The 27,596-nt window shown below is 43.3% G+C and overlaps 2 protein-coding genes across 4 annotated transcripts in view; both read left to right on the top strand.

Moving 5' to 3' along the window:
• The window catches only part of LOC125274624 (polymeric immunoglobulin receptor-like), an 859,185-nt gene that overhangs the window by 467,692 nt on the left and 363,897 nt on the right, over window positions 1-27,596 (top strand). The gene's annotated exons all lie outside the window — the stretch shown is intronic.
• LOC125274709 (dynein axonemal heavy chain 9) lies at window positions 3,278-25,755 on the top strand. The gene is made up of 10 exons (XM_048201129.1): window positions 3,278-3,411; window positions 6,139-6,296; window positions 7,123-7,261; window positions 7,570-7,857; window positions 22,041-22,251; window positions 22,329-22,456; window positions 22,622-22,730; window positions 24,256-24,405; window positions 25,319-25,493; window positions 25,587-25,755. The coding sequence occupies exons 2-8, from the start codon at window positions 6,190-6,192 to the stop codon at window positions 24,315-24,317; spliced, it is 1,044 nt and encodes a 347-aa protein (XP_048057086.1). The 5' UTR covers window positions 3,278-3,411; window positions 6,139-6,189; the 3' UTR covers window positions 24,318-24,405; window positions 25,319-25,493; window positions 25,587-25,755.

Here is a 27,596-nt window from a genome sequence, read left to right as displayed (position 1 = left end):
TCAGTCTTTGCAAGCAAAGATGGGTCATAACTCACCAATTTGTGCCAAATTTCATGAGAGAATTGTCAAACAATTCAAAAATCACTTTTCTCAATGCAAGATTGCAAAGAATTTATGTCTTTCCCCATGTACCATACGTAATTGTGAAAAAATTGTGAAAAAAATACAGGGTCTCCAGAGAAATCTCAGTCTGTGTACGGCCAGGCAGTATACTTCTGTCTCAAATGTGCGTGACCTTCGAACCCTTCAGATGGCATTGCATGAGAAACCGTCATGCTATTGTGTTAGATATAGCCACATGTGCTCTGGAGTACTTTGGAAAACCGTTGTCACTTAACACAGTCTGCCGCTGCCATCAAGAAATGCAACTTGAATCTCTGTTACGCAAGGAGAAAGCTATACATCAGTTTAATGCAGAGATGCTGACAAGTTCCCTGGCCCCGAGCTCATCTCAGATGGTCTAAAAAAGACAGTGAAAATGTGTGCTGTGGTCAGATGAGTCCACGTTTCATCATGTTTTTGGGAAAAAACTGTCATCGAGTTCTCAGTCCCAAAGACGAAAGGGACCGTCCAGACTTTCATCAGTGACAGTTGCAAAAGTAAACATCTGTCATGGTATTGGGGTGCAGCAGTGCAAACGGCATAGGTGACTTGCATATTTGTGAAGGAACCATTGACGTGGAGGCATATGTTGGGATTGCACAAAGACATAAACTGTCATCAAGATGACATCTTTCCTGGGAAGCAAGACAACGCCAGGTCTGCATGTGATGCATCAGAGTGGTTTCGTAGACACTCTACACTGTAGAGTGGATGTCCATGACTGACCTGCCTGCAGTCCAGGTCTTACTCTAATTGAAAATGTATGGCCCATCATGAAAAGGAGAATCAGACAATGATGACCAACAGACTGTTGAGCAGCTGTCTTGTATCAGGCGAGATTGGGCAAAAATTTCACTTGCAAACTCGAAACAATTAGTATCCTCAGTTCCCGAACAATTTAAAAAGTCAAATTAAAAGGAAAGTTGATGTGACACAGTGTTAAACATACCTCTGACCCAACTTTTTTGGAGTGTGTTGCTGTCATCAAAATCAAAATTTCTTTATATTTACAAAATACATTCAAGTTGGTCAGTGAAAACATTGGAAATATTTTCTTGGAAATCAAAACCATTACCTCGGGTTACCTACAATTCATTTTACAAAACTTGTATTGTTTGTCAGTGCCGAGGCAGCTCTTTATTGCTCATGAGAAACTGTATACTTCAGGTAAAGACAGTTATGGCATATCCATAAGAGAATTAAAATATGGGGAGAATGAAAATAACAGTTGTTTTCATCGGAACAGCAAACTCTGAACTCTCTGTGTTGAATCTCTGTCTCCGTCTCATTGCTCAACACCTTCGCCTGATTCTGTCATCCATCTTATGAGCGATTTTCCTAATACACTTCTCACATCATGGGGTCCAGCAGATTAGTAAAGCTATGATGGCCGGGCTTAAAGGGTTAGTTCGTCCAAAAATTAAAATTCTGTCATTAATTACTCACCCTCATATCGTTCCACACCCGTAAACCTTTGTTTATCTTCAGAACACAAATTATTAAATTAAGATATTTTTGATAAAATCCAATGGCTCAGTGAGGCCTCCATTGACAGCAAGATAATTAACACTTTCGAAATGCCCAGAAAGGTATACTAAAGACATATTTAAAAGTTTATGTGACTACAGTGGTTCAACCTTAATGTTATAAAGCGAAGAGAATATCATTTTGTGTGCCAAAAATTCAAAATAACGACTTTATTCAACAATATCTAGTGATAGGGCGATTTCAAAACACTGCTTCATGAAGCTTCGAAACTTTACGAATCTTTTGTTTTGAATCAGTTGGTTCGGAGCGTGTATCAAACTGCCAAAGTCACGCGAACCATTGAAATTTCAAAATGTTTTGAAACACTTATGACGTAACGAAAGCCTCGTTTACTGAAATCACGAAACAGACACAAAACAGACAGATTAGAAACAAAAGATTTATAAAGCTTCGAAGCTTCATGAAGCAGTGTTTTGAAATCGCTCATCACTAGATGTTGTTGAATAAAGTCGTTAATTTGTTTGTTTTTTTGGCGCACAAAAAGTATTCTCGTCGCTTCATAACATTAAGGTGACCACGGTTCACCATTGCAGAGGAGACGGCCTTCCTTCCACCTGTAATCAATCCCATCTGTGTCTTGAGACAGTGTTGGGATTAATCCATTACAAGACATTACGTAATGAGATTACTTTTTTGATGTAACAAGTAATACATTACAAGTAACGTGCATTATGTAATCACATTACTTTTTGATGTACGAAATAAAGTAATTCATTACAAGGCTCTGATTACGTAATCAGATTACTTTTTTGATGTAATGAGTAATGCATTATTTTACACATGTACACAGTTAACGTGCATTACGTAATCAGTTTTACTTGTCAGTTTCATTAATTTGCCTTAAACATTTTTTTTTTTTTACTACTGAATTCTCTCTTCTCTTCTCCATATCTTAGCAACTCAGACATGCACACTCATGCATGCAGAAATAGAAAAAAGTACAAAAGAAACAAAGCACATTATTTTCAAAAAAAAAAAGAAAAGAATTGTATGGTAGGTAATATAAACTGTAATGTTCAGAGATCTTTTGTATGGCAAACAGTAGCTCTAGGGCTCAGGAAATATTCTAAGTGCTATGAATATAAAAGTCTTCTATATGTGTTTTTAAAAGAAAATTAAGGGTGCATAAATAGGCTATATTGTTGAATGCATTACTGCATTAAACACATGCAAAAAAAACTTCTCAAAACTTCTCAGTGAAATGCACCTGCAAGTCCTGGAAGTGATCAAGACTCAGCCAGGAGAGAAAAGTAATGCAAAAGTAACCTACATTATAATCAGTAAAAAGTAACTAAGGAATGCAATTTATTACTTTTTTAGGGAGTAATGCAGTATTGAACACATTACTTTTAAAAGTAACTTTGCTCCTGCGCTGGTCAGAGACAAATACAAGACGCATGTGCTGGTTACCTAGGTCGGAAGGCACACAGTGAGAGAGTTTAGAATATGAATGTGTTTTTGCAAATGCTGCTCATTCTCCCAGAAAAAATGCCTGTTTTGCATTTGATATTCTTGTTTATAAGCTGGAATTTCACCATGAGCTCATTTCTAGAAAACAGAAGATGCCCTGCATAACTTTACATGCTTCAGTTTGTTGTGATTGATGCTTTCCAGTGATGCGCTTATAAGCCTCTGGTTTCTCTCTCTCTCTTTTAGTCATGTGGCAACATCTATAAAGGCCTGGCGCAAACTGGAGCCTGGGGCTGCTTCGATGAGTTCAACAGGATCTCGGTGGAGGTGCTGTCTGTGGTGGCAGTGCAGGTGAGTGAGTTACGACACAGTTGTGAATAACTAACAGCTCTTGAGCTGCTGGCCAGATTTATGTCTATCAGCTTAGAAAACTTGAAATGGAACCAGGGAAAGTTTTCAGCTGTAAAGAAAGATATAATGCATTGTGAAAACACCATGCGAGGAAATTCTGCCATTATGATTCGCTCAGCTGCTTAAGCCGCGCACACACCTAACAATTGTAAGGCATTATGAATGTAAATTGATACACTGATCGCGCTCAAACACGTCTCAGAGCCAGTTGCGTTCAGTCTGCATTACAGCGGTGTTCAAATTCTGTGTGAGTATATAAATCGGCTCCAGCGAAGGAAACAATGGTATGTGTGTTCTGTTTGAATGTTTCCATTGGTGTGTCCCCGGCTTTAGTGTCACACCATTTTGCCCTGTCATGCTGTTTGCTTGAGATTTTATGCCTTGCAATTCACAGTTTACGCAGGGAAGCTGAAGACAGTGTGTACTGTAGCTGAATGAATCATCTTCATTATGCTGGCAGACGTCATTTGCTCACAATGGGTATTATGTTAATGATGATGATTATGGCCATGATGTGTAGCTACTCATCGTTTATCTCGAGACACATTTTGTTGTGATACAGTACGACAAGTTTTAATGGCCAATTCATGGAACACTTTTCCTTTGAAAGTTAGAAAGACTCATCTGAAATCTCTGGACACTGAAAGGTGATTCTCCCTTGTGATTAAAAAATGATTTACTTTTCCTTTTGTAGTGTTTTCAAGTCAAGTCAAGTCACCTTTATTTATATAGCACTTTTTACAATGCAGATTGTGTCAAAGCAGCTTTACAGTGATAACTGGTATATAATTTTGGCTGCACAGCAGCTCTTAAAGAAAATGGTGTCAATGCAGACAGATCAAAGCACTGTTGAATATCAAATGTCAAGTGTCCCTAACTAAGCAAGCCAAAGGCAACAGCGGCAAGGAACCCAAACTCTAACAGGTGACATCAGGTGGCAAACAGGTGTTAAAATGGAGAAAAAAACCTTGGGGGAAACCAGGCTTAGTCGGGGAGCCAGTTCTCCTCTGGCGAACAGTGCTTTGTTACGATTCAGGTAGCTATCATAAGTCCGATGGGATCGCAACATTCAAAGTATACGTTCCATCCAGCCCGTATCGGTTTGTTGAGGAACGTACCACTGTTGACTACAGTAAACCTTGGATACTTCAGGGCTGCGTTGTGGTCATGTCAAGGCGCAGGTCCTCGACTACCTGGATACGGCCCGTTCCGGTTGACTACAGTAAACCTTGGGATAAACGAGACTAATATTAGCGTAGATGCCATTCTTCTTCTGATGTAACGAGTACATCTAGTGTTATAGGAAGTGTTCCCGGTTCCGGCTGACCTAATTTATGCAACCTAACAATCCTTTAACGGATTTGAAAATATAAATTGATAATGTGTTATGTGTATGCTAGGTTAAAGAGATGCGTTTTTAGTCTAGATTTAAACTGACAGAGTGTGTCTGCTTCCCGAACAATGCTAGGAAGATTGTTCCAGAATCCTGCGGTTGATTTTGATATTCTAGGTATTATCAGCTGGCCTGAATTCTGAGATCGCAATGGACGTGAAGGACTATAATGCATTAAGAGCTCACTCAGGTACTGGGGAGCTAAACCATTTAGTGCTTTGTAAGTAATTAGCAAGATTTTAAAATCTATACGATGTTTAACAGGAAGCCAATGCAGTGTTGACAGAACTGGGCTAATATGGTCATACTTCCTAGTTCTAGTAAGAACTCTAGCTGCTGCATTTTGTACGAGCTGTAGTTTATTTATCAAGAGAGTGGAACAACCACCCAGTAGAGCGTTACAGTAATCTAGCCTTGAGGTCATGAACACATGAACTAACTGTTCTGCATTTTTCAATGAGAGCATATGTCGTAGTTTAGATATATTTTTAAGATGAAAGAATGCAGTTTTACAGATGCTAGAAACATGGCTTTCAAATGAAAGATTGATATCAAAGAGCACACCCAGGTTCCTAACTGACAACGAAGACTTAACAGAGCAGACTTAACACCTGTATTGATGCACTTCTGTGGAACGCAAAATGAGGTGTTTAGCAGAATTTCTGAGCTGCTCTGCTCCATACAATGGAAGAAAAAAAAATGTCCCAAATGCTCCATTCCTCTGCTGTTTCAGCTGCTCTTAATGCATGGCTATGCTTGGCTTCACTGCTCTTTTATAGAACAATATATAAAATGAATGAAGGCACTATATAATGTGGGATTTGGAGTTCATGTAAGGCCTTTGCAAAGTAGATAATGTTATATGTCAGTGTTTATTTGCTTCTAGCCTGAACTCTATGTCTTCAGTGCTGAAGCGTGTTTTGCTGACACTAAACTGATCCACACACCCTGCTTGACAGGTTGACTGTTCGGTGTGACGCTGTAATCCGATTTTTGATTGATTAATTTTGATCAAGGTCAGTGGAGAGATTGAAAGGAAAGGTTTTGGCAATTTAAACAAGACATGCCTCTTGTACAGTGTACTATATGGTTTAAATGAGTTATAGAGCATAACTGTGATTGATCACTTTTCACTGTTTCTGGATATTTTATTTTCATAGGAAATATAAGTTCTCTCTTGTGCTCTTTTGCATGATTCTCACTTTCTCATTGGTTTTTAAGAGCAAGTAATACACATTTTGTGCCATTTATATTGTCAATGTATGATCCATCAGGTCAAAAGTATTCAAGATGCCATTCGAGACAAGAAGAAGAGGTTTAACTTCATGGGTGAGGATGTAAACCTGGTCCCTTCGGTGGGCATCTTCATCACTATGAACCCCGGCTATGCCGGCAGGACCGAGCTGCCAGAAAATCTCAAGGCTCTCTTCAGGTGCGTTTAGGATTTGCATTTCATTAGGTGCTGTTTGCTTTTAAATTGGAATTCTGCTGTTTTAAACACCAGCATCTGCATCCTGCTCATAAGGAGATTGGATGCCACCTACAGATTTTGATGGACAGAGCTTTTCTGATGTGATGCCTGAGGTGTTTTTGCTTTGTGGATCAGCAGGTATCAGTCCCATTAAGAGACCAGAAAGAGCCAGTTATTAAATAGATAAGAACTGAAAGTACATATTTCACACATACTATATGATATATTTTAGGCCTGTAATAAGCCATGTTGAAATATTTTTCTATAGTAGGCTACTGTGTAACATACTTACATTAAAGAACATTAAAGGCCAAAGCATAGTGGAGTTATAGAGCGTAACCGCGATCTCTCACTTTTTAGTGGCATATTTTTTCCAACTTGTTTTCTCCATAGTGATTTATAAAGTTCTTATTTATAAAGATTTTTTAAAATAATTTTAATATGTTCCTTGAGGTTCACTTATGATGTTATTATTATTATTATTATTTTTTTGCACAAACATACATGTGGAAATTTTTTTTTTTCCATTCTGTCTGAAATAATCAATTTTTAGGGTGACTGATCCACAAACCAAAAACGCCTCAGACATCACATCAGAAAAGCTCTGTCCATCAGTAACTGTGTAACTGTAGGCCTATTAGTGTCAACATTAATGGTAATTAAAACAACAGCCTGCAGTCAAAGTGTCCAGTAGTTTGTATCCTGATCTGCGTGTATGATTTGTTTGTAGGCTCACAGTCACGATGTTGTTCTTTCTTTGTGTTTCTGTGGTTTTTCTGTCCTGTAGGCCATGTGCGATGGTGGTGCCAGACTTTGAGCTCATCTGTGAGATCATGTTGGTGGCTGAGGGTTTCATCGAGGCTCGACTTTTGGCCAGAAAATTCATCACTCTCTATCAGCTCTGCAAGGAGTTGCTCTCCAAACAGGTTCAGAAGTCTTTATGCTGATAGTCTTAAATGATCGCTCCAATGCCATTACAATTTTCTGTTTGAGATCAAGGCCTTTAGTGAGAGCAGTTTTTCTAGCATTTTGAGGAATGTTTATGAGACATCCAATTGTTTTCTAATAAAAATGCTGTCAATCCCACTATCATACTGCGGTTACTTTATGAATTGTTTTTAGGTACAAACTGTGAAATATCTGAACAAGTTGAACAATCAAAGTTTGGCCTGCATAGGTTGCAGTTGATTGGACTCTCTTTAGTTTTTTTTTTCCCCGTGTCTCACCATCGCAGGATCACTATGACTGGGGTCTGCGGGCCATTAAGTCAGTGCTAGTAGTGGCCGGTTCCCTGAAGAGAGGAGATCCACATAGACCGGAGGACCAGGTGCTGATGAGAGCCCTGAGAGACTTCAATGTCCCAAAGATCGTGACCGATGACATGCCTGTCTTCATGGGCCTCATCGGGGACCTTTTCCCTGCTCTTGATGTGCCACGCAAAAGGGACATGGACTTTGAGAAATTTGTCAAGCAGTCTGTGTTGGATCTCAAACTGCAGGCCGAGGACAACTTTGTGCTCAAGGTAAGTTCAGGTGACACATGCCAACTGACTATATGCACGGTTACTTCCTGGTTGTCGTTAAGCCAGCTTGGGCATTTCCAGTGTTAGCTGTTCTGTTAGCTGTTCATTCTGTACTCGCTGTACATCGACACAAAACCATCAGTGGTTGACTTTTTAATGTGGTATTCATATTTTAATGCAGTTATCACATTTACCTAATTTGACAATAAACAAGTTTTATTGCTTGCAATAAAGAAGAAGCTATTGGTACTGTTTAAGAAATGCCGTGTCTGAATTAGACACGCACACGCATTATTTTTTTTTTTAATGTGATGACCACAAACATTATTTGTCCATCCTTCTGAGATTGTCCCCATTGTAAAACCAAATGTTTCAAAATGTAGGAAATCCAACATTTGATAGAAAACACTTATTTGAAAAAAAAAAAAAAGAAGACAATAATTACCACTATAACCAGCAGGTTGTGGCAAAGTAGCATTTATTTGCACATATATCAGCCATTTCCTCTAATAGTTTTTCACTTTTGTTTAGTTTTTGACTAAATATTAAACATTATAAAATATCTAGGTTTAAAAATACATTTTGTTAATGTGAAGTATAAAGTATTCACAAAATCTTATGAAAAACAATACATTTTATTGTGAATGAATTATACACAGAAAGCGAGCACCGTGCACCCTCATAGCAGCTTGTCAGTCAGTGCAGCGCAAGATCAATGATTTCGGCACACTTGTGAAAACACACATTTTATTCAATGAATCTAACTAAAGTGCACAATAAATATTTAATTTTTGATGCTTTTTTTCACACGAAAGTGTGAAAACTGATGGTCGAATTGAATTTAGCCGAGGAGGAACACTGAGTTATGTCTCCATATCCATTTACATATATTATATATATCTTCCAAGTTTTTTCTTAGGACTTTTTTCCCATTTAGCACGCTTTTTTCTCCTAGGGGTTTTTTCCATGGGAGTCAGCCGACATTGTATGTAGCACCATGTATATGTTACTTTACCACGCTTTTGAATATTTTTACTTCCCTTTTTTCTGTGCTTCTAAATTAATGCTAAACAATTACCAATTGTAAAAGCCTATATAAATAAATTTGACTATTTAATTTATTTATTTATTTTGTGCTGTCTTGCTTTTGAATAACTATATTTATGCTGATTTTAAGTACTAACTATTATAAACTATGTATTACACTACTGATGCTCAACACACCAGCAAGTGACATCGATGGGTTACTTAACGTAATCCCGGGTTCTTTGATAACAGAGTGAGGTATTTCACTATGGGATATCGCTTTGGGCGTGACCAACTACGGAAGCTCCAATGACACCACGTCTGTCCTTGACAGACAGGTCGATCTGAGATCAGGCTCCGCCCCACCTATATCACTCAGGTCGACCCCTATAGAGATCATTATAGAGAGATTTCTTCCCATTCCTGTGCAAGGAGGGAAGTGTTGGTGAAACACCTCACTCTGTTATCAAAGAACCCGGGATTACGTTAAGTAACCCATCGTTCTTTTTCTAACTTCGCACGTTGTTTCACTATGGGAGATATAGACCACTCCCGGATTGCACAACATGCCATACATAACGATTATGTGGGTCCCAAGCCACTGGCTCCTAGCACCGCATGTGCTACAGATGGCTCTGACACATTTAGTCTATAGAACCGCACAAAAGTGTGCGGCGTAGCCCAACTTGCCGCCGCACAGATATCCTGAACCGAAACTCCACTAAGTAAGACCCATGATGTGGCCATTGCCCTAGTGGAGTGGGCCCTTAAGCCTTCAGGAGGTTGAGATCCTCTGCATTTATATGCTAGAGATATAGCATCTGCAATCTAATGGGACAGCCGCTGACGCGACAAAGGTTACCCTTTATGAGGAGTAGCCCAAGACACAAACAGCTGGTCATTCCTTCTGAAACCACAAAGTGCCCGTACTGGACATAATCTCAACCTCCCCTCCTCCGCAGAAGAGAAAGGAGGAGGGTGAAAAGCGTAAGCTCTGTAGTTGGACACTATAAGAAGCCACTACTTTGGGTACAAAAGCAGGGTTAGGTTGAAAAGAAACCTTTGTAAACCCTGGAGAAAACTGTAAACAAGCAACACACGAAGCGCCCGTACTGGACATAATGCATTCAACCTCCCCTCCTCCGGAGAAGAGAAAGGAGGAGGGTGAAAAGCTGTAAGCTCTGTAGTTGGACATCTATAAGCAGAGTCCACTACTTTGGGTACAAAAGCAGGGTTAGGTCGAAAAGAAACCTTTGTAAACCCTGGAGAAAACTGTAAACAAGATGGGCTGATAGACAGGGCCTGTAAGTCACTCACACGCTTAGCAGTCACCAGTGCTACAAGCAGTGCTGTCTTAAGAGAGAGAAACTTCAACCCAACGCCCTCTAATGGCTCAAAAGGGTGTTGAGAAAGGGCCTCTAAAACCAACGACAAATCCCACAAAGGGACCATCTGTCTGGCCACTGGCCTCTTACAGCGTGCACCTTTTATAAAACGACTTATTAAGGGGTGCTGACCCGCAGATCCTGGAGAAAACATAATATGTCCCTCACTGAGCACTGAAAAGGGACAATATGACTCCGCTTACACCATTCTTCAAAGACTCGCCATTTATTACTATAAAGTGAGCGAGTGGAAGAGGCTCTGGCACTCTGTATAGTGTGTATGACCGATGGGGGCAGACCCGCTGCACTCAAATTCCACCTCTCACGGGCCAGGCCCAAAGATCTATCCTGCGAGGCGAAGAGATCTACGGCAGCCTGACCGTACTTCTGCCATATCTGCTTCACTACCTGGGGATGAAGCTTCCACTCCCCGTACAGAGGATTTCCTCTGGACAATAAATCTGCTCCCCTGTTCAATATCCCTGGAACATGGGTCGCTCTGATGGATAAAAGCCTTGTGTTGCACCACACAATCAGCCTTTTCGCTAACTGATGCAGCTGAAGAGAGCGTGTGCCTCCCTGCCGGTTAATATATGCAACCACTGTAGAATTGTCTGTTTTCACTAAAACATGTTGGCCCCTGATGAAGCTCAGAAAATGTTGCAGTGCTAGAAACACTGCCAGCAACTCCAGGTAATTTATATGCTTGTGAATGAGCTGTGGAGGCCACACACCGTTCACCGCTCTGCCCATCAGAGTTGCTCCCCAGCCCTTTAATGACGCATCCGTCGTCATAGTAACTCTCGACGACACCGCCCCCAAGGGAATCCCCGTTCTGAGAGTCGCGGGGCTTTTTCAATGTCTGAGCGCTCTGACATACGTATGAGTTATTCTCACCGGTCGACTGAGATGTCGCCGGGAACACAGACGCGCGACCCAGCGCTGAAAGTCTCTCATCATGAGAAGTCCCAAATGTACTACCGAAATCACTGAAGCCATTAAACCCAGCATCTGTAAGCACAGTCTGAACGGGACAACTTTCCCCGTTTGAAAATGGGAGAGGCACTGAGTGAACGACGTGATTCTCCCCTCTGTCAGATTGACTCGATAAGAGAGAGAGTTTATTCTGAGCCCCAGATATTCTGTGCATTGCGTGGGCTCTAAGCAGCTCTTTTTCATGTTTATTCTGAATCCCAAGCTGCTGAGATGCATTAACACCCTGTCTGCGTCCTGGCCGCTTGCTCCTTTGACGAGGAGCATATCAGATAATCGTCTATTAAGACAATATTCTTATTCCGTTGTTCCTCAACGGAAAAAGTGCTGCTTCCACACATTTGGTAAAAGTTCTCGGCGCTAAAGATAGACCGAACAGCATAGTTTGAAACTCGTAAGCAGTGTCTCGGAATGCAAACCTGAGATATTTCCTGTGAGACGGGTAAACGTCTATGTGAAAATATGCCTCTGACAGATCGATCGTCACAAACCAATCGCCCTGGCGGATGGACCGACAAAGCGTTTTGTGTGTCAACATTTTGAATGTATACTTTCGTAGGTGCTTGTTTACACACAGAGGTCTAATATAGGACGCAGAGACGTGCTCCCTTTCTTTGGAATCACAAAGTAATGGGAATAAAAGCCTTGACAGCTTACCTCCTTTGGCACCACTTTGATCGCTTGTTTGTTTAAAAGAGTGTCGATCTCGGCCATCAAGACATGAGCCGACTCTCCCTTGGCCACAGAGGCTATTATACCATTGAATTTGGGTGGTTTCATGGCAAATTGAATTCTGTATCCCCATAGAATTGTGTTTAAAACCCACGGGTGAGCAGTGCATGCGCACCAATTGAGTATGCGGGCCGAGAGAGTCCACCTGTATACTTCTCCCTCGTGGGCGCATGTTGATGACGTCATAACAGTCTCCGCGTTGGCTCCCACCGGAGAAGCAGGCGCTCCCTCCTGTGGTGAAACTAGGGGGGCACATTCTATTTTGGATTTTTTGCAACCTATCGCCCTTGGCAGTCTGCCTGGCTGCGATAGTGAAACATTTATTGTGTGTTTTATGTTTGGGGAGCTTCGCCCTATTGGCTTGGCTGCGATGTGCATTCTTTATTATGTATACCCCTGAAGCAGTGGGTGTTTGAACACACCGTGTGAGTGCTTGGTGACACTGATGAACATCTTCCTCTATTCTCTGAACATGAGTAGAACATACAGAAACCGCCCTTACCGAACTTAGAACCGCAGGGCTGGAAACCTTCCTTCTCTTTGCAGGCGGAGAGAAGTGAAGGGGAACATTTTCATGTCAGGTCGCACGCTTCTTCTTCCGTTCCTCGGGGACCACAGCCCTGAACCGCTCCACGCGAAGAGCGGAGAATTAAATCGTTCACCACACATATTTTGTCCCAGAGTGCTGGGTTCGGTACTCCTGTGTCAAGCTGTCGCCCCCTCTCCTCCAATATCTCAGCTTGATACGCTGACAATAAAGTCACTGCGTTCAGCGAGCACACCGATTGTGCCGCATACTTATACATCCTCTAAGATAGACGGACGCGGTTAAGTGTTCCATCTTGCTCAGCAGCGAAATTTGATAAGATGACATGACACCTTCAAATAGACATGCGCATGCATGATTCGAAGGTGGTTTTAGATGATTTAGGCCACTGTCATTAGTGTCATTCGCTCAATATGTCATTTTTAATGCAAAGATACATTGTTTGGATGTCCGGCCAGACCCAACTTGACATAAACCAATACATCATAACCTGTCAGTGAATCTTTGTCATGACAACTTAGAACATCCTTTGGCTTTATGGGTTAGCTTGCTTAAACTTAAAGGGGCTGCACCAATGGCGAGACATTTGGGCCTTCATTAAAAAAGTAATTAGCATAGTTACAGGAGTTGTCTCACAAATAGTAACGGTTGAGCAGTAACTGAGTTACATCTTATAAAAGTAACTAATTACCAGGTTGAAAGTAACTATTGCGTTACTTTAAAAAAAATAAAAATAAAAATATGCCAAATAAATTGAATGCCCCCAATAAATAAATTATTCTTGATGCGACTCCTGACTCATGATCCGTTCTTGCTCACGACATGAAATTTCTCTGTACTGTGTTGGTAGCCATTAAAGAAAACGTAGTTTCACATTTATGTTTAAATAGTCCTATGGCTCGTTTTACACATCCATTTATGCAGGTTACTGAAAAGTGAACAGCATGAGTAAGATGCGCAAATGAGTCGGGAGTCATGGAGTGGGTCAGATATGATTTTGACCATTTCATTAAGTTTTGCTTTGTAGAAAGCCTTTCTTTAAAGTGAATTTCGTTTTGTAAAAAATGTATCTTAATTTTAATCAATGTTTCATCAACCAATTGCTTGGATTTAATATATAACAAGCAAATATAGCAGACAATAAAATCATGACGTGGAGGCGCGGGCGCGATCACTGGCGCGTGAACTGGAGCGCGTCTTATAGGCTAAATGAACCGAAACTCAGAGGCTGCTTGCCTCGTCAGACCGGAAATATCTGTAGAATGCTTGAAATATCTACTTTAACGAAAATGAAGTAATTAAAAACGAAAAGAAAGAGGCTACTCGATTATGTAGCCTAATCCGAGTGAAATGTGCATTATCTCTCTAGGCGCGTCCATATCGAGCAGATGATCAGCAATGTCAATGTTCATCTTTGCAGCCGACTCGTGGTTCAGAAAACATTGCGTTTATGAATAAACAATTAAAATGTCTCCTTGCTGTTTTTGTCACACTCATAATCATTACTTTTGCCGGTTCTTTATGGCAATTATGCGTGCCCTTGAGTGCTATATAGCCTATATTATGTAAATGCTCCTTGTTATGGTTTATTCACTCCAGTATTTAAGCAAATTAAATGACCCACAATGTGATTAGTCAACAATAGCTTAAATGAACAACTAGTCGACTAGAAAAAAACTAATTTCACATATTTTCGATCAAGCATCAAAAAGGGTATTCTGGTTTGAGCTCGTGCTTCGCGCGCATGCTCTGACAGACACACACACAGCGCATGCATACATTATTATCAGTTTAAAATTATATTTGTGTATGACTAACCGCTGCACACACCAGAGAAAAAAAACGTTGCAGGTCCTATGGCTCCACATGACGATGAGACCTACTGGGCGGGATGCAGCCTCTTCAGTGAGCTCAATTATAGTAACTCGGCATTCCCTTTGTCAGTAACGGTAACGGCGTAATGTAACCGTCGACAAAAGTAATGGCATTTGATTACTCGTTAGTGAAAAAAGTAACGGCGTTAGTAACGTCCGGGTAGTTTATAACGCCGTTATTCCCATCACTGGCATGAGGCCATTATAACAGTGTCATAACCTGAAGTATGGCTTGACGCTCACTGTACAGATCGTACACTTGAACTACGTCATGTAAAATGTCATTAAGTGACAGAATAGCTCTGACAGATAATTTTATAACGTGTCATGACACTTTTTCATTCAGAATTTTTTTTTTTTTTTTTTTTTTTTTACGATTTCACTCAACACAAGGTCCAATCCACTGACAATGTCGCGTTTCGTAAAAAAGTGGCACTGTAATCCAATGACGGTAACCTTTATTTTAGGGTCTTTTAACTGATGCTTATTACATTAGCATTCATAGCGAAATCATTGCATTTATTAGACTTATAAAGCACATATTAATGCTGATTCTGAGAGCTTGTTCTACATTCTTAATCCTCCCATGGGAAACCTAACAATTAACTATAATAAGCGAATTAAGATCTCGATTGAGGGAAAAGTCGACCTGTTAATCGTTCATATAGGTGGGCTATACTGGAAATGTTACCAAAATGATCTCAGATCGTTACCCATAAAGTCTGTTTTTTTAAGTTTGATAATTAATCTGCCGTATTGTCATGTTTATGACAGGTTATGATGTTTTGCTAATGTCAAGTTGTCATGACAAAGACACTGACAGGTTATGATGATTGGTTTATGTCAAGTTGTCGTAACAAAGACATCTCAAACGAATGTCATCTTTGCATTAAAAATGACATAATTGAGCGAATGACATTTAATGATAGTTGTCATAAACATGCATAAAACCTCCTTCATATTCATGACATGTGTCATGTCAAGATTATGAAGGTGTCATGTCAGTCTTATGCACACTGGAATTTTTCCCTTCAAGTAAAGTGTTGTGACCGAAATGCCTCAGCAGACTTCAGTCAGGTCTGTCAGGTTTGCTTTTCTATAATGGTAAACGCCTCACCAGGGTTATCATGAATCTAAAGTTAAACATAAGATTATTGGCCAATCCATATAGGGTTTTCAATAGCCGATGATTAACAATATCTAAAGAGCATAATATATATAGATTCTATATTTGGATTCCATATTCACTGTTACTGTGATAGAAGTGATATCGTATTCATAATTAAATGTATTGATTTGTGACGGGAATGCATAAAAAAAAATATCAATGCAGTGTGTGTCACCTGAACAAAATCAAGGAACCATAATTTTTGTCATATTAACTTCACATTTGGAACAGAGCTTGGCTAAACATATGGCTTTTTAGGACTCAATTTTAGACATAATTTTGTAAAATATATATTTTGTATAAAATAAATGTTTAGTACAGTGCATTTGCATTACAGTAAACTTCTATAACTTTTTACACTTTCATTTTTTGAAGTTCACCTCTGCAAGACCTACTGTATAATAGTGAAAAGTGGGTCTGTATTCTAAAGCATTCATGAATTACAGCTGTTTAAAACTGTCAAATTTTCATGCTCAAAAAGGTGGAAAAAAAGCTAGAATAAAACATGTTTTTGTTTAAAAGCAGATGGTATCTATTCTTTATTGTTGTCATATAAACAACCAGTCAGAAATGTCACTGATTTACAGTAGTAAGTCTTAACCGTTATAAACTCATTAGTGTCACAGACACGTCAGGTTCCAACATCACCCAATCACAACGCACGCTATCTCCAGAGTACTGATCACCGCCACCTGCACCTCATCACCCCACTCATCAACAGCACTATAAACCACACACGCACACAGCACTCTATGTCCGGTCTCGTTCGCATATACTTCCTGTAATGCTTACCTCAAGGACTCCTCTTCGTATACTCACCTGTCTCCAGCGTGTCTCCTTCCCTCTGTGTGCCTCGTCTGCTGTGTGGGTGTGTTCCAGCCAGCTCCAAGTTACTCCAGCGATCTCCAAGCTCCAACGTATCTCTACCTGCAACGGAAAGGACAGTAACTATACCTCAAACTACCAGTTCTATATCATCTACAACCAGTTCACTCACCTGTCTGTTATCTCCTGCTCTACTGTGGTCAATAAAACTACCAATACCTGTTACATCTGTGTCTGCCTCCTGTGTACCGTAACAGAAGACCGGACCAACACCGCAGACCCAGTATGAGCCAGCCGGATCCATTTCAGGAACTGGTGGATGCGCTTCGGCGAACACTAACCATCAATCCACCACCGCCATCTCCAGTCACTGTCCCTTCACCTGCACCAGCGAACACCACCGCTAATGCCAGCAGTTCTCCTTCACTACCGCCTTACGCCAGTCCCATGGCCAAACCGGCGCCCTTCTCAGGATCGGCGGAGGATTGCAGCGGATTCCTGCTGCAATGCACACTGGTCCTGGAGATGCAGCCGCACCTGTACCCGAGTGACACATCCAAGATTGCATTCATCATTTCTCAGCTCAGCGGCAAAGCATTGAAATGGGCCGATTCCATCTGGTCCCAGCGGGGCGCTGTAACCCAATCCTACTCGGCGTTTATTTCCCACTTCCGGGAAGTGTTCGGGAAACCGATCACAGATTCTTCAGCTGGTGAGAAACTCTATAATTTGAAACAAGGATCAATGTCTATTTACGATTATGCTTTGCACTTCAGAACGCTTGCAGCACTCAGCGGATGGAATGAACAAGCCCTGATAACAACTTATCGTCAAGGACTAGAACCTCGGGTACGGCTGCATCTCGCTGCATGCGAGGATTCCATCGGCCTCGAAAAATTCATCCAGCTCTCCATTCGCTGCGCCACTCGCATGCAAGCGTGCATCCAAGAGCACCAGGACCAGTCACTCTCCAACATGCTCCTCTGCCGATCTGAACCCGTCAGCACTCCAGAACCAGCCCAAGAACCCATGGAAGTGGAAAACTCTCGTCTATCCTCTGAAGAGCGCTGCCGTCGGCTGACCCTGCATCTCTGTCTGTACTGTGGAGGTCCTGGGCATGTGATTGCAGCATGCCCCACACGACCACCTCGACCCCTGGTGAGTGCCATTATTCCTGCTACTCATAAAATGAAACCACTCACCACTGTCGTCAATCTTACTGCCGCTACTGTCTCCCTTTCAGTGGTCGCGCTCCTGGACTCAGGGTCAGCCGGCAACTTCGTCTCCGTCCCAAGAACGTCTCAAGACCTCTCCGTCTCCGACCATCTACAAGATCAACTCAATAACCGGCAAACGCCTGAGTCGTAAGCGCGTCCGCACTGTGGCTGGACCAGTAACACTCCAAGTTGGTTTACTACATCAAGAGGAGATACATCTGCTGGTTCTGGAGGATTCCACCGCTGACGTGGTTCTAGGGCGCCCCTGGTTGGAGCAGCACAATCCAACCATCTCCTGGAAAACGGGCGAAATCCTGAAGTGGGGCGACACATGCTTCTCTCGCTGTCTGGCTGAACTTCCTGTTCCACCATCTCCTTCGCCTGACCTCTCTCTCTGCGCCACGTCCATCGAAAGTCCAGTCGAACAACGCTCCGTCGACATCCCCAAGTGTTACGGCCCCTTCAGCGATGTCTTCTGCCCGCAACGGGCTTCCAAGCTGCCTCCACACCGGCCATGGGACTGTGCCATCGACCTGCTTCCGGGTGAACCAGTGCCAAAGGGTAAGATATACCCACTTTCCATCCCGGAGGAGAAGGCCATGGAGGATTACATCAAGGAAGCCCTCGCCCAAGGTTACATCAGGCCGTCTACTTCCCCTGCTGCTTCCAGCTTCTTCTTCGTGGCTAAAAAGGACGGAGGCTTGCGGCCATGCATCGACTATCGCTCACTCAACAAGATAACCGTCAAGTTTAGATACCCCCTTCCTCTCGTCCCAGTGGCCCTGGAACATCTCCGTGGTGCCACTGTGTTTACGAAGCTGGACCTCCGCAGCGCGTACAACCTCATCCGGATACATGAGGGGGACGAGTGGAAGACCGCCTTCATCACCCCTACTGGCCACTACGAATACCTGGTAATGCCGTATGGTCTGGTCAACGCCCCCTCCGTATTCCAGGATTTCATACATGAGGTGCTCCGGGAGTTTCTCCATCGCTTCGTCCTAGTGTACATCGACGACATACTCATATACTCCCGGAGCCAGGCCGAACATCGCCAACACGTTGCGGAGGTCCTCACCCGTCTTCGACAATACAACCTGTTCCTCAAGGCAGAGAAGTGCTCCTTCCACCAACTCTCCGTCTCATTCCTTGGTTACAACATAGACCACAGTGGCATCCGGATGGACGAGAGGAAGGTGGAGTCCATCACCAACTGGCCAGAACCCACCACCATCAAAGAGTTACAGCACTTTCTCGGATTCTCCAACTTCTACAGACGGTTCATCAAAGGTTACAGTTCCATCACCCATCCACTTACCAGCCTGCTCCGTAATAAGCACAAGTCTCTGTCCTGGAACCCGGCAGCCACCAACGCCTTCAACCACCTTAAAGAAGCCTTCACCACCGCTCCCTTACTCGTCCATCCAGATCCAGAGAAACAGTTCGTCGTTGAAGTGGACACCTCGACCACTGGAGTGGGAGCGGTGTTGTCGCAGCAGCAGGGGACGCCAAGTAGACTCCATCCATGCGCCGCCTTCTCCCTCAAGCTCAGCCCGGCGGAAGTCAACTACTCCATCGGTGACAGGGAACTTCTTGCTGTTAAGCTTGCCTTGGAAGAGTGGAGGCATTGGCTGGAGGGAGCCAAGCATGCGTTCCTAGTGCTGACAGACCATAAGAACCTCGAATATCTTCGGTCAGCAAAGAGACTGAATCCAAGACAAGCTCGCTGGGCCATGTTCTTCTCCCGATTCAATTACACCATCTCCTACCGTCCAGGTACCAAAAACGTTAAAGCGGACACTCTCTCTCGTCTCCATGCTCCTGAGGAAAAGACAGAAGAACCTGAACCTATCATTCCGAGCTCTCTCATCGTGAGTCCTATTACCTGGTCAGAAGAGACCATCCCCTCCTCCAATGCCTCCACGAACCCTCCGCCGGGCTGTCCACCCGGCTTGCTGTACATCCCTCAGACACGACGCACTCCCACCATTCACTCAGCTCACACGTCACTTGGCACTGGTCACCTGGGGGTCAATGAAACCCTCTCGTTGCTAAAAGAACGCTTCTGGTAGCCAGGGATGGCTTCGGATGTCAGAAGGTACGTGCAGGGCTGTCGGGAGTGCGCCATCTCCAAAAGTCCTCGTCATCTGCCAGCTGGGAAACTCCTTCCGCTGCCCGTTCCAGATCGCCCATGGTCACACCTAGGGGTGGATTTCATCACTGATCTCCCTGTCTCAGAAGGAAATACCACCATCCTAGTCGTTGTGGATCGTTTCTCAAAGTCTTGCCGTCTGATTCCACTCCCAGGATTACCCACTGCCATGGAGACCGCCGAAATACTCTTCAACCAAGTCTTCAGATATTTCAGAATACCAGAAGACATAGTCTCTGACCGAGGACCCCAGTTCATATCCAGAGTATGGAGATCGTTCTACTCCCTCCTAGGTGTGGCCGTCAGCCTGACTTCCGGATACCACCCGCAGTCGAACGGGCAGACGGAAAGGAAGGTGCAGGAGATTGTCCGCTTCCTCCGTACCTTTTGTCATGACCACCAGGACTCTTGGAACCAGTTCCTGGGTTGGGCCGAGTACGCCCAAAACTCTCTCCGGAAGTCGACTACAGGACTCACACCATTCCAGTGCGTACTCTGCTACCAACCCCCACTGTTCCTCCAACGTTCCGGCAGTGGATTACTGGTTCCGAGAGAGCGAGAGGGTCTGGAACTCAGCACACCATCAACTGCAACGAGCCCTGCGCAGACGCAGGATGGCAGCCGACCTTCGACGCTCCAACACTCCGGTCTTCCAGCCTGGTCAGATGGTTTGGCTGTCCACCCGGGATATCAGACTGCGTCTGCCCTGCAGAAAGCTGAGTCCCAGGTTCATTGGCCCATTCCCCATCGTCAAGCAGGTCAACCCAGTCACCTACCAACTCCAACTCCCACAAGGATATCGTATACACCCCACTTTCCACGTGTCACTGCTGAAAGCTCACCACCCTTCTGTTCTTCCCACAGGACCTGACGTGGCTCCCGCCGAACCCCCCTTCCACTCATCCTGGAGGACGGAGCTGCGTATGAGGTTCATGAGATCTTGGACTCCCGGCGTCGTGGTGGTCAGCTGGAATATTTAGTGGACTGGGAAGGATACGGCCCCGAGGAACGCTCCTGGGTCCCAAGAAACGACATCCTGGACCCCAGCTTACTCCAGACGTTCCACGACAGTCAACCTGAGAAACCGGCACCGCAGGGAAGAGGACGACCACCACGGCGTTGGGGTCCTCGGCCCTCTGGTGCAGGCCGTGCAGGGGGGGGTACTGTCACAGACACGTCAGGTTCCAACATCACCCAATCACAACGCACGCTATCTCCAGAGTACTGATCACCACCACCTGCACCTCATCACCCCACTCATCAACAGCACTATAAAGCACACACGCACACAGCACTCTATGTCCGGTCTCGTTCGCATATACTTCCTGTAATGTTTACCTCAAGGACTCCTCTTCGTATACTCACCTGTCTCCAGCGTGTCTCCTTCCCTCTGTGTGCCTCGTCTGCTGTGTGGGTGTGTTCCAGCCAGCTCCAAGTTACTCCAGCGATCTCCAAGCTCCAACGTATCTCTACCTGCAACGGAAAGGACAGTAACTATACCTCAAACTACCAGTTCTATATCATCTACAACCAGTTCACTCACCTGTCTGTTATCTCCTGCTCTACTGTGGTCAATAAAACTACCAATACCTGTTACATCTGTGTCTGCCTCCTGTGTACCGTAACAATTAGAGTCATGCTGTAGTGAATCATACTGCACATACTGAATCGTTTGTCTACTTGGTGCTATAGATTCAGTAGCTGTGTTGCGGAGCTGTTGAGAGTTTTATGTTTTAAATTTCTGCAGTTCTATTTGGTGATGCTAGTGGTGCAGAAATCACACACTTTAGACAAACCAATGTTTTAATTGTAGCGCTTAGATTTCACTGTAGGAAACAGAGATGTGTTCTGCATATGCATTATTAAAACAAAATCTGCACTGAGAACTGCACTGAGACTGCTCGCTCCCACTGGAATGCAGAGCGTCTTTGATGGAGGACCTGTCCTATAACTGTACTTGAGCTGAGCACAGCTGAACACTTGAACTCTACACACTAGTTTAGTTTAGTTTAGTTGCTGCTGCTGTGCTATTGAACAGCACAGGGAACAGATTTCTTGAACTTTTTGTTGTTTTTGTTTTGAAATGTTTGGTATGAAGTCACACTGGTGCTGAAAATCTCTGGATAACTTTTTCTATATGTACATAGTGAAAGCTGTTTCAGCCACCCAAGCTAGATTGTCTCTCGTGTGTGCGGTTTATAGCTAAAAAGCATCAAGCAAAGCAATGCTGTGTGTGTCATATTTAGCTCTGTTCTTCTTCTCAGGTGGTTCAGCTGGAGGAGCTGCTGGCTGTCCGTCACTCCGTGTTTGTGGTGGGAAATGCCGGCACCGGCAAGTCCCAGATCCTTAAATCCCTCCACAGGACATATCAGATCATGAAGCACAGGGTCGTCTGGGCTGATCTTAACCCTAAAGCAGTCACCAACGACGAGCTGTTCGGTATTATCAATCCAGCCACGCGCGAGTGGAAAGACGGTGAGGGCTGCTGTTGTTTTTCCTAGTGCTTCCGTCACGGCCAAATGTGAGATTCAACATGTGCTTTTCGCCCGCAGGACTGTTTTCTAATATCATGCGTGAGCTGGCCAACATCAATCACGCTGGGCCCAAGTGGATTGTCCTGGATGGCGATATCGATCCGATGTGGATTGAGTCACTGAACACAGTAATGGATGATAACAAGGTAAAGCTGAGACTGCCAGAACTCCAGCTCAATATCGGCTTTCGCACGTAGCATTCAGATATCTTTATGAAAGAGACCACACTCAGCCACATACAGGCGGAACACATTAAAATGATCCTGACCTTTAGATGACCTTTATCTGTGTGTGTGTGTTTAATGCTGTAGGTGCTGACTCTGGCCAGTAATGAGCGGATTCCTCTGAACCCAACCATGAGGCTGGTGTTTGAGATCAGCCACCTCCGCACGGCCACTCCAGCGACGGTCTCCAGAGCTGGTCAGTGCTGGAGAGAAGCAGAAGCTTTGTGTACCAAATATATGTCAATGTAAAATAACCTATATTCTAAGAGATAAATATAACATTTTTGATGGAGTTTGGGGACCTTTCAGACTGTTCTTAAATCATGATAACAGAAGACTAATATAGAGTTGCTGCTGAATATTCATATAAAAACACTGAGATAGGTTTTGTTTTGTTTCTGTTCTCAGCTCAGCTGATATCATAACAGTGTCACTTTTCCAATAAGCATTTTTTTTTTTTTTTTTTTGACAAAACGTTTCATTGTTGTTTGATATAATATAGTGTTTCACAACTGAATCAAACATCCGTCATATGGAACATTAGGAATCAAATTCAATTTCATAGAGTGATTCACTGTAATTTACAGTGGTATGCGAAAGTTTGGGAACCCCTTGCAGAATCTGTGAAAATGTGAATAATTTTAACAAAATAAGAGGGATCATACAAAATGCATGTTATTCTTTATTTAGTACTGTCCTGAGTAAGATATTTTACATAAAAGATGTTTACATAAAGTCCACAAGACAAAAAATAGCTGAATTTATTAAAATGACCCTGTTCAAACGTTTGGGAAACCTTGGTTCTTAATACTGTGTGTGGTTACCTAGATGATTTTTTTTTGTTTTGTGATGGTTGTTCATGAGTCTCTTGTTTATTCTGAGCATTTAAACTGAGCTCTGTTCTTCAGAAAAGTCTTCCAGGTCCTGCAGATTCTTTAGTTTCAAGGATTTTTTGCATATTTGAACCCTTTCCAGCAGTGACTGTATGATTCTGAGATCCATCTTTTCACACTGAGGACAATTGAGGTACTCAAACACAACTATTAAAAAAGGTTCAAACATTCACTGATGCTCCAGAAGGAAACACGATGCATTAATAGACGGGGGCTGAAAACATTTTGAATTTGAAGATCAAGGTAAATTGTACATAATTTGTTTTCCGGGAAAAATGTTAGGTATCTTCTGTCGCCTTCCGGAGGGCAGTACTAAATAAAAAAAATGATATTTCAACAAAAAGAGAAAAATGTGGACATCTTTATCCTGTTCAAAAGTTTTCACCCCCGGCTCTTAATGCATCATGTTTCTTTCTGGAGCATCAGTGAATGTTTGAACCATTTTTAATAGTTGTGTTTGAGTCCCTCAGTAAGAATATTTATTACAATAATTAAATATAAAACAAACATAGTTTATATATTAAAATGTTTTATTTATTTTATTATATTTAAATATTTTATTGATTTTTTTTGTTTGTTTTTTTAATAATATATGTCGTTTTCGTGCCCATTATGGGTTTTGTTTTTTTGATCGTATTCAGCTGTCAAATGCTATTTAGTGTGGTCACTAACTGAGATTTCAGTGTAATTATAGTGGAAATGCATAAATGTAGAGTTTAGTGATTCAAACTAATCAAACCACTTATAATTCAAAGTAGCTTCTCCAGCACTGCTTCACAGCGAGCCAATAAATACAACTCCATGATCACGTTTCATTCCTCCATACAGGCATTCTGTACATCAACCCTGCTGACTTGGGCTGGAATCCACCTGTGTCCAAGCTGGATTGACCAGAGAGAAGTCCAGTCAGGAGAAGGCCAATCTGACCATTCTGTTTGACAAGTACCTCCCATCATGCCTCGATACTCTCAGGTCAAGGTACGTCACTTTCCTGTCTTCTTCACTTCAGTTCATAGTGATTACATCTGGCGTACCAGTTTTGAATTTGGTCTTTCCTTTTCAGCCTCCCTGGAGTTGAACTCAGCTCGATAATATTAATTAGGCTCCATAACTGAGAATTCTATGAAGATATAGCAACAGCAGCATGAACTGATTAATATTCATGAGCTAAACTTCTTATGTGCTTTATGTACCTGTGTTATTTTAGTGTACTATTACAGTTTTTATTAATATTTTTTCTATATTAATTTTCATTTGAAAGTCTTAGTAATTTTGTTGTGGGGTTTTGTCATTTGTATTCATTCATTTTTTTAATATTAACATTTATTATTATTTTTTTATATAAATATGTCTATATAGTGTTTTTATTATTATTTTAGAACATCAAGTTAAACTAACTGAAAATTAGAAATGTTGCCTTGGCAATTAGCTAAAATAAAATAAGTAGTGAAAATGTTTTTTAATGGTGTTTGTTTTAGTAACTGTAATAACTTTACCCATCGTTTTCACAATAGCCCACAGGGTAACCACAGAGATTGTGAAAACAGCACAGATCAAACATGCCATACTTTTCCCAGTCAGTAGCACATACTTGAAAACATGCGACGCAGCATGTGAAAACAGCCCATGTCAGTTTACTGTGCTGAAACAGTCAAGCAGAGATCTAAAACAGATGAAACACTTTCCTCCTGGGCTTCTGGAAGGCAAAGTCCTCATTCTGGTGCACAAGTTTGTCAAACAATTCAGTCACTGAAGTCGTCAGTCTTTTTAATTTGTTCTTTTTTTCCTCTGGTGTTGGAGACAGAATTCCTTTCTAAAGCCAGAAGTGCAGATAGAGGCAAACTTGTGTTAAAATTGCTGATCACAGAGCTGCTTTCTGTCCTGCTCCCAGATTTAAGAAGATCATCCCTGTTCCTGAGCAGAGTTTGGTGCAAATGCTGTGCTACCTCCTGGAGTGTCTCCTCGTCCCAGAAAACACTCCTCCAGACAGCCATAAGGATCTCTACGAGCTCTACTTCGTCTTCGCCGCTGTCTGGGCCTTCGGAGGGACCATGTTCCAGGACCAGGTGGATCTCCATTTTCTTTAATTCCATGAGTTCACGATGAATGATGAGTGTTTTAACACGGCAGCCTGTAATTTCTGTGTGCTTTCACTGCAGCTCGTGGATTACAGGGTGGAATTCAGTAAGTGGTGGGTAACAGAGTTCAAAAGCGTGAAGTTTCCGGCTCAAGGCACCGTATTCGATTACTACATTGATCCCGAGAGCAAAAAATTTGAGCCATGGTCAAAAATGGTTCCGAATTTTGAGATGGATCCTGACATACCTCTGCAGGTTAGTATCAATGCTTTTGTTCTGTTTGTTTTTATAGTATCATTAAACTCAGACAAACGTTTGAACGACACTTCAGCATCAGACTGATGGTCTGCAACAAAACAAAGCCAAGCCAGCATATTCAATGTCATTGACATACTATTGTAGTAGTTCCCTTTCATGGGAACATCGACGCTGCGTAGTCGCTTTGGGAACACCTCTGCGTGATTACGTCTTGAAGCACTCGTGAAATCAAACCAATAGTGTAGCGGGACGTCAGAGCGGGTGACGTCACGGACCAGGAAACTATAAAGCACCCCTGAGAACAAAGAACGCCAGCTTCTGCGTCTTCAGCAAAGCGCTCTGTGTTGTGTGTCTTATTTGGTGTTGTCTGTCATTATCTGCAGCAAACAAAATATCTCTTCGTCCGAGGACAAGAGTGTTTTAGTCACCAAGCATATATATATATATATATATATATATATATATATATATATTAGTATTATATATTGCAAAGACACGATTATGGCGGAGAAAGACAAGCAGCAGTTTACTAAATGTGCTCCTCCCTGCCCTCGTTTCATCACGGGCGGGGATACACATGATGTGTGTTGCTTGTATGGGAGTGGAGCATGCACAGGCAGCTCTCGAGGGAGCTGTCTGTGCGCATTGTGAAAAGCTAACGCTCCGTGTACTCCGATCACGCCGCGCGTTCTTTGATAAAAAGGAGGACGCCGCGGTGAGTGTTCCCCAGGGCTCGGGTCCCGCTGCTGCCGAGGCACAGCGTAGACTTCGTTCCTGGGGTTCACAAATGGATCTGGTGGAGGGGTTAGAGACGGGTTCTGCCCTATCTCGACCCTCACCTGCCAGATCTGTTGCCTCTTCTCTGGCCGCGGAAGCACGCGTAGCGGTTTCTTCCCCAGAGTGGAGGCACCGGAGCTTCGCTTATCTGTCTCCGAGGAGATGGATATAGCGAGCGCCGGTGCTGGAGATGAGGGCCCGCCACCCGCATCTCCAGCATATGAGGAGCTTTTAGAGGTTTTGACTCGGGCAGTGGCTAAACTAAAGATCGAATGGCCAGAAGAAAGACTTGAAGCGCGAGTTAAAAGCAAACTAGATGAGCGCTTTCTCCCTGCCCGAGCTCAACCTCAGCCCCGGGGATTGCCGTTCTTTCCAGATCTCCACACCGAGGTGTCGAGATCGTGGCAGAGTCCGGCACATTTCCGTGTTCATAACCCTACAACATCTCTGTACAGTAACATCATGGGGGGGAAAGAACACGGTTATACGGCGATGCCTCAGGTCGAAGAGACGCTCGCGAGCTATCTCTCGCCTGAGACAGCATCGTCCCTAAAATCCCCGACTTTGCCCACCAGACCCCTGCGTACAACATCAGCGCTGGTGGGCAGGGCTTATGCCTCAGCAGGTCAGGCGGCCTCATGTCTCCACACTATGGCCATCCTCCAGGCATATCAAGCCGACCTGCTGGGGGAGATAGACGAGAGTGGCGAGGCGACTTTTGAAACTATCCAAGAGCTCAGGAAGGCTACCGACTTATCTCTCCGGGCCACCAAGGAGACGGCAAAATCAATAGGCCGCTCTATGGCAGCCCTGGTGGCCACGGAGAGACATTTATGGCTCAACTTATCAGATATAAAAGAGCGAGATAAGTCTGTGCTTCTGGATGCACCTGTGTCTCCCCTGGGCCTCTTCGGCGACTCGGTTACATCTGTCGTCGAGAGGTTCCAGGAGGCAAAAAGACAGTCGGCGGCCTTCCAAAAGTTCCTCCCTCGCCGCTCTGCCGAGGCTGCTGAGCGGGAGCAGCCTCGGCCATCTACAAGCTCCTCTACTGCGCAT

The sequence above is a fragment of the Megalobrama amblycephala genome, linkage group LG1 (genome assembly GCF_018812025.1).
Source record: "Megalobrama amblycephala isolate DHTTF-2021 linkage group LG1, ASM1881202v1, whole genome shotgun sequence".
Taxonomy (NCBI): domain Eukaryota; kingdom Metazoa; phylum Chordata; class Actinopteri; order Cypriniformes; family Xenocyprididae; genus Megalobrama; species Megalobrama amblycephala.
The sequence above is the reverse complement of the archived record's forward strand: the minus strand, read 5'-3'. Positions and strand labels throughout refer to the sequence as shown.